Consider the following 12,571-nt stretch of genomic DNA (forward strand, 5'->3'; position numbering starts at 1 on the left):
TAGGTAGAAAATTCTTACTGGAAAAAGTGCAAATACCAGTTACTTCTTTAAGCAACTACACAGGAACAGGATCCCTTATACTCCAGGTTCAGTTCAAACCACGGATGTCCCTCCCACTCATGTAATTATCTAACTACAAATAAGGAGAAACACTGCCAAATTGCCTTACAATGTAAGCATAAGGGTATGGTGAAAGTGCACCATAGTTCCTCTATTTACAAAGCCTGGCATCACCAGCCAACTGTAGGCTGTGTAGCACGCTCAGACTCCCGGACTTTACTCACTTTCATGATGCTGTGAAGGAAGCTACTCTAACCTTCCTGCAGAGGAATTCTGATTTCAATCTACTGCAAAAAGTTCTTTTCCTCCTTCACACTCCTTGACACCTATAAACAACAGCTCAAAGTCTGAGAATTTCACTTCCTACAACCCAAAAAGCAAACAGACTATGCAGAAATCTGCTGCTGCCAGTTGTCCCAGTTTTGCTGCTGCCAGGGTGAGGTGTCAATAAACACCCTGCAGATCCCACGACATCACGTCACCAGCAGCAGCGTCTGGGCTCTGCTGAAAAACAGTTTGTCTCTTTCATCTGCATTAAGATTTACCAGTTCATTAGCGAGGAATAATAAGAAAACCAGCCTGGACCAGAAGAGGCTTTAGACCCAGCATTGCTTCACAGCCAGCAAGCCTGGACACCTGCCCTCAGAAGAAGAGTGGCATGCACTAGGATGAGCTAATTCAGGAGTAAACACCCCATGAAGCAAAACGGTAACCATGGGAAAACTGAGAACATATTCAATGAAGCCTAACGAAGACATGGACAACGCAGACAACTCTGTTACTGAGATTTCCCAGAGGAGGAACCAAGGTTGAAAAGAAACACAGTCTCCGTATACGAGCACCATGTGCAGTTACTCATGTTAACTGAGGGAAAACTAACTATTAGAGAAAAAAAACAACCCACATTTCAAGATCATACAAAAGTCTACCAACTCAGAGGAAGGTTTGTACCCAGTCTACCAGCCTAAAAACAGGTGCAGGGTCCTTGGCAGTGCACATCAGCACTTTGGATTTGTCCCAGAAGGAACAGCCTTCTTCCCTGCTTCAGCTCCAAGGCTGTCCCCGGGTGCTGAGTGCCAGCAGCTGGCAGGCAGAAACACAGAAACCAGGGGTTTGCACTGAGAAGTAACAGAGCCAGCAGCCAGGTGGGGACAAGAAGCAGGTGGGCTCCTGTTAAGTAGAATTTAAAATGGAAGCACTTTAAAGCATTGGGTTTTTTAACATATTTTTGTATTTAATTAGTAGTGATAGCGATACTGTATGTATTTTTTCATAGTATTACTTTATTATCAAGAAGATAGATTATAGATATTTTAAGAAGCCAGCATTAAATACACAGAAAGAATATGAAATACTATTCCACTCTTGAAGCATGAACTACTGGAAAACATGTAATTCAGCTTCTGTATACCATAGAGGTAATTTGCTGGGCAGAGTTATCCCCTGTGTCTCCAGTACTGCAATAAAAAATGCCTGCCTTCTAAAACTTCAAACGAAGTGTTAGAGGGTTTTTTTTCCTGACTTTTTCGGTAACAACTCATGAAGGAAGGCTGAGAGAGTTGGCGGGGGTTCAACCTGGAGAACAGAAGGCTCCAGGGAGACCTTAAGGTGGCCTTTCAATACTTACAAGGAGCTTATAAGAAAGACAGAGCACAGCCTGTAGTGACAGGACAAGAGGCAACAGTTTTAAACTGAAAGAGGGTAGATTTAGATTAGATATTAAGGAATAAATTCTTCACTGTGAGGGTGGTGAGGCCCTGGAACAGGTTGCCCAGAGAAGTTGCAGATGCCCCATCCCTGGAAGTGGTCAAGATCAGGTTGAATGGGGTTTGAGCAACCTGGTCTAGTGGAAAATGTCCCTGCCCATAGCAGGGAGGTTGGACTAAATGATCTTTAAAAGGTGTCTCCAACCCAAACCATTCTGTGGTTCTATTTCCAACATTGATGAAAATTGCCAACTGACAGGCTATAAAGAGCAGCCTGGACTGATAAAAGGTTCGTTCTAAGAACGTGTGATCCAGTGAAAAAAGCATTAAATTGTTTCTTCTTTAAGCATAGCTTCAGTATTCATCAACACAGTCCCTCCTTTGGCTACTGTGGAATAATTGCTGGAGGTGACCTAGAAATCTAATTTATATCCATATTTTAAAGAAAGGTACAGCACTGAAGAAGCTTCCAGGGTGTAGTACGGCTGATATGCAAGGGATCCATTCCACGGGAGTTCCCTAGGCCTGTAACCCTAGATGTTACCACACCAGGGGGACTTGGTGTGCTGACTCTAGGAGGAACTGTACGGAGGGTGGAGCGGAGTGGAGACACCGCGGCCAGGCTCTGTGAGATACAGAGAACTCGAAGGTACAATGGAACTGATAAGCTGCATATTCACTACCCTGAGCCAACGGTCTGTCATGTTTTTGACAAAATGCTGTACTTGGAGTGAACTTTGCTTATTATAATATCATTATAATACTAAAACGCACACCCCTCTCAAAAGTTACCCACCTCCCAAGGTGCGACCACCCCTCAATGAGCTTGCGCACTGAATCTTTCCTAGTCTGTACCTTTAAGCGCGAAGTGAGAGAATTCTGAACCAATCTTGATAAAGGTATGTATGACTAGAGTCACTCAAGCTCCACCTGCAAAGTAAAACACTATAAAATAGTGTGAAAAGAGCTGGATGTCAGGGAAGATACCATCACTCCTGACTTTTAAGATCTGCTGACGGGCTGACCCTCTCTTCCCCCTCATTGGGACGCTTCTGGGTAAGATTCAAACACTCTGCTATCCTGAGTGAATCCCCGGGAACTTTAGGAATCTCTATATAATAGAGTTGTTTTATTACCCCACGCGTGTGTAACCCGGCCGTATTTAATCTATTACACGTGCTTTGTAGACAGTGAATTTATCACCGGCAATCCAAAAGAACTTGTGCATCCGTTGCTTCAATAAATCGCACTATTGATTGACTCAGCAGTGTGTGTGTTGTCCCTGAACGCGACCGTACCTCTGAGTGCGGCCGTGTGAGTTCAGGAGGTGTCCGGCTGAGCAGGTAGTGTGATGTTAGTAGTGCATCCGGACCCGTAATAGTCCAGCGAAGGTGTTGGGTGCAACTGGACTACTAACGCTAACTTTGGGCATCACTCAGAATCTAAGCTTAGCCGCCCCCAGTCCCTCTGATATCTGAGAATTGACTGGAAAGCAAGGGGGTTTAGTTTCTGCCAAATTGCTCTGCCTCTTAACGCAACAGCTACTTCCACTAAAAGCCGCGGTGGAAGAAACAAACGTAGTTCACACAGTCTGCCTGCAACAAGTAAATGACATTCTTATCCAAACTTCATTAAAACATTTTGATGCAAAATATGGTATTTCAACCCACTTAAAAATCATACTGAGTCATCTGAGTAAACACTGGGCAATGGCAATTGTGAAATGTGTTTGGGTCCATTCAAAATACAGAATTGCAAACTGTCAATCAAGTCAAAAAGTATCACCAATTCAGCCCAGAAAACCCTCAAATCAAGGCATTCAATTTGTAGAAGGCAGGTTTTACAGACAAAATAATCAAGGTATTTCTAAAGGCAGCAATGACTGCTAGCATGAAAAATAACCATGCTTTCACAGGCACGGCAACAATTTATCATAATATCCATTGAAATTAAATACTGAGGAAACTAAGTTTCCGGGATAACTCTAGAGATGGAAGGAGAGTTCTCACCCTGGCAGGAGCTGCGGGAGCTCTATGCTGCTCTGGGGAGGAAAGGAAAGAGTGGGTGCTATGGGGCAGAGGCTCTGCCTGACAATCTGCCTCTTGTATTACACTGAACTTACTGAATTTTTCTAAAAAGCAAAACGTGGATGTTAAAAATCTGAGAATCAAATTTAAGCCACCAGCTTGCTTTAGGATTGAGCGGCAGTAGAACAACACAATGAACAAAATTTGTGTAATGTATGCATGCATTATTTATAGATTTATTTCTGTCAGAAACTGTGTCCTGGTCAAATCCTACTTCTTATTAACGTTTACGTTAACCTATCCTGAAATTTCTGTTCAACACAGCTGCTTCTCTTGGATATATCTTGAAGTCACATTCAAGCACTCCTGCTATCACGCCCAACTAGCCTAGTCTGCACCTCGTGGCCCAGGAACCTTTCTGTACACAGAAAATGCAAGCAATCAGTCTTCATAAATATCAATATTACTGCTTAAAGAGAGGATGGGATTTGAACATCAGTGGTGTTCTCTTAGTAAAATATTATGCCTTATTTTAAAAAAAATCTGTTACTATGTACATAAAAATAGTCTCAAAATAAATCAATTATATTTAGCCTTACAGAGCTTTGTTTTGTTCGTAGTCTTCTGTATTTAATAAGGAAGTATTTTAGTCCATTTTTACATTATCAGTGAACGGTACATACAGCAATCAAATGAGCTGACCAAGGTTCAATTAACGTAAACATAACACACAACATTGCAACAGGATTTATTTCAGCATAACAAAGTTGCATATCTTTTGCTCACTGGAAGTTCAGAAAACCTGACATAAGTTCCAACTCCCTCCAACACTCAAAACCCTAAAACCCAGTTACCGTTACATGCTTCCTGAAGATATGCCACAGCTTGTCTACAAAAGGCAACAGTACTCAGGTATAAGAGCTCAACAGGAGAAACAGACCCAGACGAGGGGCGCAGTAGAGGTGAGGTGGGTGACACTGCAATCAAACCCAAATTACAAAGCGCAGGGAGGGTAAGGGCTCAGTCCCTAATACTTCATCACATGAAAAGAGAGCATTTTGTGCATACAAAGATGACTGCAGGATCATCAGTGAAAACAAATTCATTCCTCAAATGGATAGCAACCATTTCATTCCACCACTTTTCAGTTCTGTTTGAAAAAGAAAGTACATAATAAACAAATAAATAAAGGAACCCAAAACAGCTGGCATAAAGCTAAAGATCTCCTAATCTTTGAAGTTGACTTATCTGATCTGGAAAAAAAAGGAATAAAACAACCTGACAGCTTTTACTGCTTCAGCAAATGCTTTCTGCGTTCTTTTTTTAAATGGCTGCTGCTGGTTTGTTTTTTTTTTTTCCCCTCATTCATTTTAAATAAGATTTAGAGGTCGACTCAGGAGAAAAACAGAAGTAGTAGTAATTTTTTTTCCACAGCTATGCTGACAAGGCAGCACAAGTAAGGATGCAATTTACTTATCGAATCCATGTTTTCCAATGAATTTGTAAAACTCTTACAAAGTTGCTCTGGGATGAAGGGTTTTATAACTACTCAGCTCACTTAATCTGTTAGTAAAATATATGTAATCTTTGTTATGTGTTTGTCTATTAATGATGCTACTATCTACAATTAGGAAAAATATTAGACAATAATATTAGAAAAAAAATTGAAACCACACAATCAATTTGAGACAAGCATCAAGGCCATTCAATAAGATGATGCGTACATCATGGAGGACATTTTGGGAAAGTCTTTTTAAATCCACCTGGCTTTGGTTTTCCCCCTCCGCTTGATACCTGACCACTGAGCCAAGACTGCCTGACCCACGGGCAGTGTAACCACCAAGCAACTTCAGAGCTCACAGAGTACAGCGTAACCTGCTGAACCACCACCAGTCCTCACAGCACCCCAAAGCACCTGGGAACCCATTCATCCAAACTGCCTGTACTCACATTCAAAAGAAAATTGTGTCTACTAAAGGCAAGTTTAAATTAAACATAAGGGGAAAAATAACAGTGAATCACAGTCAGCCAGTAGTTCAACTGCACAAAGGCTGGATCATGCAAGAAAAAAAGTCAGGACTAAATTTATGTGTAAAGTACATAGGATTTCTCATAAGACGACAACACTCAAGGAGCTTTGACGTTTTAAGTCCAAAAAAATCACTTTAAGTGACGTGGTCATGTTCTGGTTACAGCCAGGATAGAGCTAGTTTTCTTCACAGAAGCTAGTGTGAGGCTGTGCTTTAGAGGGGATACAGCCAGGACAGCTGACCCAGGCTGGTCAAAGAGACAGTCCATACCATATGGTGTCATGCTCAGTATATAAAGCTGGGACAAAGAAGAAAGAAGGGGTGGAGGGACGTTTGGAGTTACAGCATCTGTCTTCCCAAGAAACCACTACGCGTGATGGAGCCCTGCTTCCCTGGAGATGGCTGAACACCTGCCTGCCCATGGGGAGTGGTGAATGAATTCCTTGCTTTGCTTTGCTTGAGTGTGCAGCTTTTGTTTTATCTATTAACTGTCTTTAATCTCAAACATGTGAGTTTCCTCACTTTTACTCTTCTGATTCTCTCCCCCGTCCCACCGTGGGGGAGTGAGCAAGCAGCTGCGTGGTGCTTAGTTGCTGGCTGGCATTAAACCATGACAGGTCACTAAAGCATGCAAGAAAACATTTAAAGCAAATAGTCACAGCAGACTGGAGAGTTATGAAATACTTTTACTACAGCTCTTTCATATGAAGAATAGTATTTTTTTACGTAGCGTTGTACTCTCCGGAAAACGGTTTATTAAATCTAAACATACAGAGACTAACAGGTTCACAGTGACCTGCACAGTGTCACTTAGGTAACTGTGTGTCCCCTAGTCCATTGTGGACGTAATTTTCCTAGACAGCTTAGAACCTGTGAATGATGTGTGATCATTAGTGAATTAGAAACGATAAAAGAGGGAAAAAAGAAGGCTTGAGACAAAAGTACTCTGAAATATAAATTACAATCCTTTTGCAGAATAGTGTCAAACGGTATCTACTCTAGAAGTAAACTCGTTACCACACTTTCAAGTGAGCTCCACATTACTAACACTCTGCTCTTCTACCTCTGCATTCCTTGTATTTATTCATTTTGTCCCCACCTTTCTTAACCCTTCTGAGTTCACATCTGTCTTTAAATAAATTTTTGAGTTCCTGTATGTATTTTTGTATGTCATTTCACACAAATGTGACTATATTTTCATAAAAATTTACATAGCAGTTTATAGTCACTTCATTTTGAATCAAGACCACATTAGTGGTCTTGTGACCAAGTTTCATTAGGGCCAAGAGATCTGATCCTTCTTTGTAAAAATAAAAACAAACATGTCCCAGTCACATCCATCCAAAATAAAATCCCTAGAAGACAGATGAAACTTCCAGTTGGGCAAGACCTTAAACCACTGATGAGGAAAACATACTACATATTCTGTTTTTTTAAAACTCTTCTCCAAAGCATTCCTTACTGCCTCTGCCTATGATGAGACAGTGGACTACACAAATCTTTGCTCTGACAAGTCAGCAACAGAAGTATGTAGAAACAGGCATACTTGCAACAGACCATGCAAACATTTCCAGATTTTTCAGTCTTCTGGAACTAGAAAGCCAGCAATGGAAGCAACCCATAATGCCAACGATCCTCCTCATGCCACCAGTGATCACCTTATCAAATCTACATCCTCCAGTGCCAGAGGAATAGGCAAAATGAAGAAGAGTTAAAACTTCTGTCTCAGGTGAACAGCATCAACATTTAAAAGTCATTTCTCCATACTAGAGAAATCACACTTCTCTGTCCCCCTCCAAAGAAAAGCAAATGTAGACAATGAAGTTGCTCATCATTCACTGCTTCTGTGATGTTCTCCACTAGTCAAGTTCCCATTTTATGCTGATCTCATGTAACAAAACAAAGCAACTGTTCTTACTAAACAAAAATGTGCAATTGCAGAACTCTAACAGCTGTCTGGGGAAGCCACAGGTTCCAAAACTGCTTTTATTTTAAAATTCAGTTTGACGGTTGCTTTGACTTCTGCTACAGTAACAAATGGAAATACCATTTGCCAAGAGACAAGCCATCTGCTTTACATCTTCAGGGTCTCAGATACATCCTTTCCCAAGACCCACAAGCCTCCTGAATAGCTGCTTTACATCTTCACAGCCTCACATATATCCTTTAGCAAGATCCACAAGCCTCCTGTACTCATATAAAGTATTGACAACTGTAAAAAAAAAAAAAAAGAATACTTTTAATTAGTCTATTCTCTCTTTCCTCTCACCCTTAGAAATGACAGACCTTTAGTCCTCATTTCCCTCAGAGCAGTAGGAAGTACAGGACTCTTTCTGTAGTCACAATTCAAAACAACTTTTCAATCAACACAAAGGGAGATAAAATTTAGCAAATGCAAGGTGCTTGTTGAAGTCACTAAGATCAAACAATTTCTTCAGCTTTAATCAATTTTTAACATCCATTCAACTTTTTCTTTTTAAAATATTCTATCTTTATTTTACACATGGAAGGTACTAGGCAGCACAGTACCTACTGGCTATTCTATGTTAACTGTTTTTTGTTAACAAAGAACTGATGCATGCTTGTTGACAAGGAATGCTTCTTACTTGTAAAAAGTATAGAGCAGAGGTAGAAGTATAGTTTGTAGGAAAAGCAGTAAATTTATTGAAGATGACAACTAAGAGGATCGCAGTCTCGGCACGTTACGTTCCCTGTGCGTCCAAGATCCAAAAGCACCATCCCTGGGCAGCAAACTCAGGACATGCGCACCATGCCTCCCTCCGTGTGCTGTCCCCAGTCCTCCCTCACTAGTCAAATTCTAGATGACGAGTTCTGTTAAAAACAAAAAAAACCTGCCCAAAACAAAATAAAAAGCACTGTTGTTTGTGAACTCTTACGTGAGTCACCGTAAGTAGCTGTTCATAATTCTTCATGTGTGTCTGTGCTAATACTCGCTCAGAAGACTGGTAACCTCCAACACGAAAGGGGGAGACTGTCACTACAAAAACAGCAACTACAAGATTTGGTGTCTGATCTTGCAGCAGGCTAAGGGTCACAGGTCTTGGGGAAAAAAAAGTAAAGAGATTATTCCAAGTAGCTGTCTTATAAATCTCAGAAAATATGGATGTTCCTGAAGCATGAAGAGGATGAAGTCTGTGCTTTAGTCAGCTGAGCTTTAATATGGATGGGAGAGGTTTATCAGCCATATGGTAGCAGGCTGATATACATTGACTAATCCATTTCAAAATCCTAAGACAGAAAATAGCCTGCCCTTTTACAAGTGCCAAAAATAGGCACAAAAATATGAAGCTACAGCTTAAAAGGCTTTGCCTTATTGAGGCAATACAATGAAGCCTGAAGTGTGGAGTGGGAAAAGTCTTCCTTTCCAAAATTGTCTTTTATTTCTTCCCCCCAAAAAAAACCCAAAACCACATGTTCACAGGTGGCATAAGGAGACAGCTTCAGGTGAATGCCCCCCACACCTCCTTGCCTTTATGGAGGGTAGCTGACAGGAGCCAGCAGCAGCTTAGCACACACCACCCTCACCAAGGCCAGACCTGCAGCAGACATGACATACACCTATAGTAACCCGAGAGCTGCCAGAGCACCAGCTGCACTGCCTCTCATTGACAGAGACACAGCGTGCAGGGGAACAATTTGTTTCACATTGTGGAGAGTTACTGTCTTTTAGATATGCTGGGATGGACTAACATTAGCTGGAGAAATTGGGATAAGGAAGAAGATCAATATATTGACTATTGGCAATGAGCAGCAAGACAAAGCCGTGTAGCAATATCGCTCTTTACGTGGTCTATTTGAAAGCACACAAAAAAGAAAGGCACTAGAAAGCCTAATGATGATCCTTGTTCATCAGTCTGGTCTAGCTACACCTACTCACAGAAGAGGGATCCAGGTAGCCATGTATAACCTTAGAAGAACTTCAGCTCCTGTCACAGCTCTACAGCACAATTTGGCTTATAAAGGAAGATCAATAAAAGCACAGGTTTCTTTTCACAAAAATTTCCTAATTAACATGTGTTTTCCTCTACTATATTTTGGATAAAGCCTACTATGATCTTTAAAATAACATATACTGAAACTGTAAGTAGTATTTACTGTCCTTAAAATTACTGAACAGATGGAAGTCACCATCTGCAACCAGTTTGCTCTGTCCAAAAGCAGATTTCAACAGGAGAAGCCTCTTGTGCAGGTACAAAATTATTATTTTCTTCACTCTCTCTCACGATAACACATTCCAGATCCCTAAGGCTGACCAGGATCTAAAGGTTAACACCTTGGTTTTTCCTCTATTCAAGTCAGAACAACAATAACAGCAGGCACAGGGACAGCTACTAGTCCTAAAACCTTAGAGGGCTCAGCTACCAAAATAATTCCTTCAGTCCACAGATGACACAACCATTTGAAATAGGAAACATGGTGGATTTGCTTTTATGTATTTTAGTGCATTTAGATTAATTAAAACCACCTTCATATTAGAAGACTCTACATTTCCATCTTCAGCCTTCAGTTGAAAGGCAAGTGTAAGATACCATCACTGAACTGCACATGTAACCATAACAAGGTAGGAATTTGTAAAACATACACAAAAATATTAAATAATCGCATATGCTTATCTACTTGGTTAGCAAGAAAAGTGTTTTAATGGACAACTGTTAAAGAAACAATATTTTAAAACTTTTTTGTATTTATTTAATATTTTTTGCCCATCTTTTTAGATGAAAGATTTCATACATATTGACTACTGAAATGAGCAACCTAAATCATGCTATAGTGATTTAAATAATTTGTAGACTTTCAGCATCCATATGGAAAGAAATAATTTAATGTATTAATATGCTAGAGAGCATGTTTAATTTCAGGAAGCAATACTGACCCATTGTATGAAGCTTTGCCAATTAAGGTCCATTTTGCTATCAAAAAGCACAGGTGCTGAAAATAAATTCCAGTAAAGATCATTTTCTCTTGAAAACACAAGGGGGACTAGTAACAACAGAGGGAAAGAACATTTCTAAATTAAACCATGAATATTTGCCCACCCTGCCCAGATCCCAGGAGCAGGTCAGACAGCACACCACCATTATTTCCAATGACGTGGCAAACCATAACTAGTGAGCATGTTTGTGTGGCCTTGTAAATTCACATATGCAACGTATCCAACATATCTCCCTAAAAAAAGCTAAAAACCAGAAGAGTTTTCCTTCCTGGTATTTTAAACTATAACAAGTACATAATTTGCTTTGTGATCCTTCTTACCTTTCAGTTATGCAACCTGGGCATGAGGGCTTGCCCACATAATTTAGCAATAGATACATCACCCACATGAGGCATGTTTTGTAAATAAGCCTTTCATTTACATTTGTAAGGTACAAGTCATCATAATGTTAAGTTTCTCCCCACCTCCCATGCTGGTAATAGGGCAGTATGATGAAAGAATAAAGCCACTATTCATCATAATAATATGAAGCTCATAACACCTACTTCCCAAAACCTGATGAGGGGAAATCAGGGGCAGGACAGCGACCAACACACAAACCCAACTAGCCTTTACAAGCTGCAGAAGAAGTTTTGCTTCAGCAGCCCCAGGTCTCCTGCCCTGCGCGCAGCTCCCAGGAGGCGAAGACCAGCACAGCGGGGCCGCTGCTCTGACACAGCCCTACAGGAGGGACCCGGCCTGTCCTCGGTTTCCCTTCCCGGGAAGCAAAATCTCCCCTTCCCAGCGCTGCTTCTCAAGACATCTCCTACATCTCTTCCAGGCATCCCTCTCACTTCAAGGATTCAAAAGAAATTCTAGGAGTTATAAGGCATGAATTTTAACATGGAATCCCACCAAACACACACACATGCATGTAAACACAGCCTGTACAGTCAACACTTCTGTAAAACAAGCTTGCGCCACACAGACTAAGCTATCACTGGCAAGCGGTCCCCTCACCTACTTGGAAAGGAGGTGACATCCCGGCGAACAGGGCACAGACACCTGACAAGAAGTTCGAAGGCATGTTTCCACCACCCAGCAAAAGAGCGTGGGCGCACACACACACAGATCGTTTTCAACCGAATTACAGCTCGGAGGGAGCTTTCAACGCCACCGCACCGGGAAGAAGAAGCGACCCAGCCCGCCACCGCCTCAACGCTGCCGCCGCCACCCCGCCACGCAGCTGACCCGCACCCGCGGGCACCGCCGCGGCCCACGGTCCACATCCCTCCTCCCCACCACCGCCTCGCCCGGCCGCTGCACCTGTCCCGCCGCGCCCCGGGAGGCGATTGCCGGCCCCGCCGCCCCCGCGCCCCGGCAGCTGCTCCCGAGCCCTCCGCGAACCGCGGCAGTCCCCAGGCGGGCACGCCCGCTCGCCCGCCGCGAAAGTCAGCGGCCTGGGCAGCCCGCAAGGCATGGCCGCGCATCCCCCGCCCGGCCGCGGCCTGCAGGCGAGGCCGACGGCCGCCTCCCTGGCGCCCGCCAGGGCCTGCCGGGCCGCCACGCCGCCTACCCGGGCTCTTGAGGTTGTAGCGGGCCTCCATGGCAGCGGGCACCGCTCGCTCGCTCGCTCGCTCCCTGCGCAGCGTCTCCGGCAGCGGGGGCCGGGGCAGGGGGCGGAGGAAGAGGAAGGCCGGGCCCGTCCCGCCTCGCCTCGCCTCGGGAAACTCCCCTGACGTGGCAGCGACGGCAACGGCCCCGCCGTGACCACGGAGGGCGGCAGCGCCGTCCCCGCCCCGCGGCCTGGCCCCG

The 12,571-nt window shown here is 43.1% G+C and overlaps 1 protein-coding gene across 1 annotated transcript in view; it reads right to left on the reverse strand.

Annotated features, from left to right (window-relative positions):
- Positions 1-12,363, reverse strand: part of UBE2J1 (ubiquitin conjugating enzyme E2 J1) — a gene marked incomplete at both ends in the record, with an annotated part of 33,291 nt that extends 20,928 nt beyond the window's left edge. The window contains one exon of the mRNA XM_081997348.1: positions 12,333-12,363. Within this exon, the coding sequence (XP_081853474.1) occupies positions 12,333-12,363 (31 nt within the window). The remainder of the gene's footprint in view (positions 1-12,332) is intronic.
- Between the last annotated feature and the right edge of the window lie 208 nt (positions 12,364-12,571).

This window comes from Phaethon aethereus (assembly GCF_964289735.1).
Source record: "Phaethon aethereus genome assembly, chromosome: 3".
In the NCBI taxonomy this organism is placed as follows: domain Eukaryota; kingdom Metazoa; phylum Chordata; class Aves; order Phaethontiformes; family Phaethontidae; genus Phaethon; species Phaethon aethereus.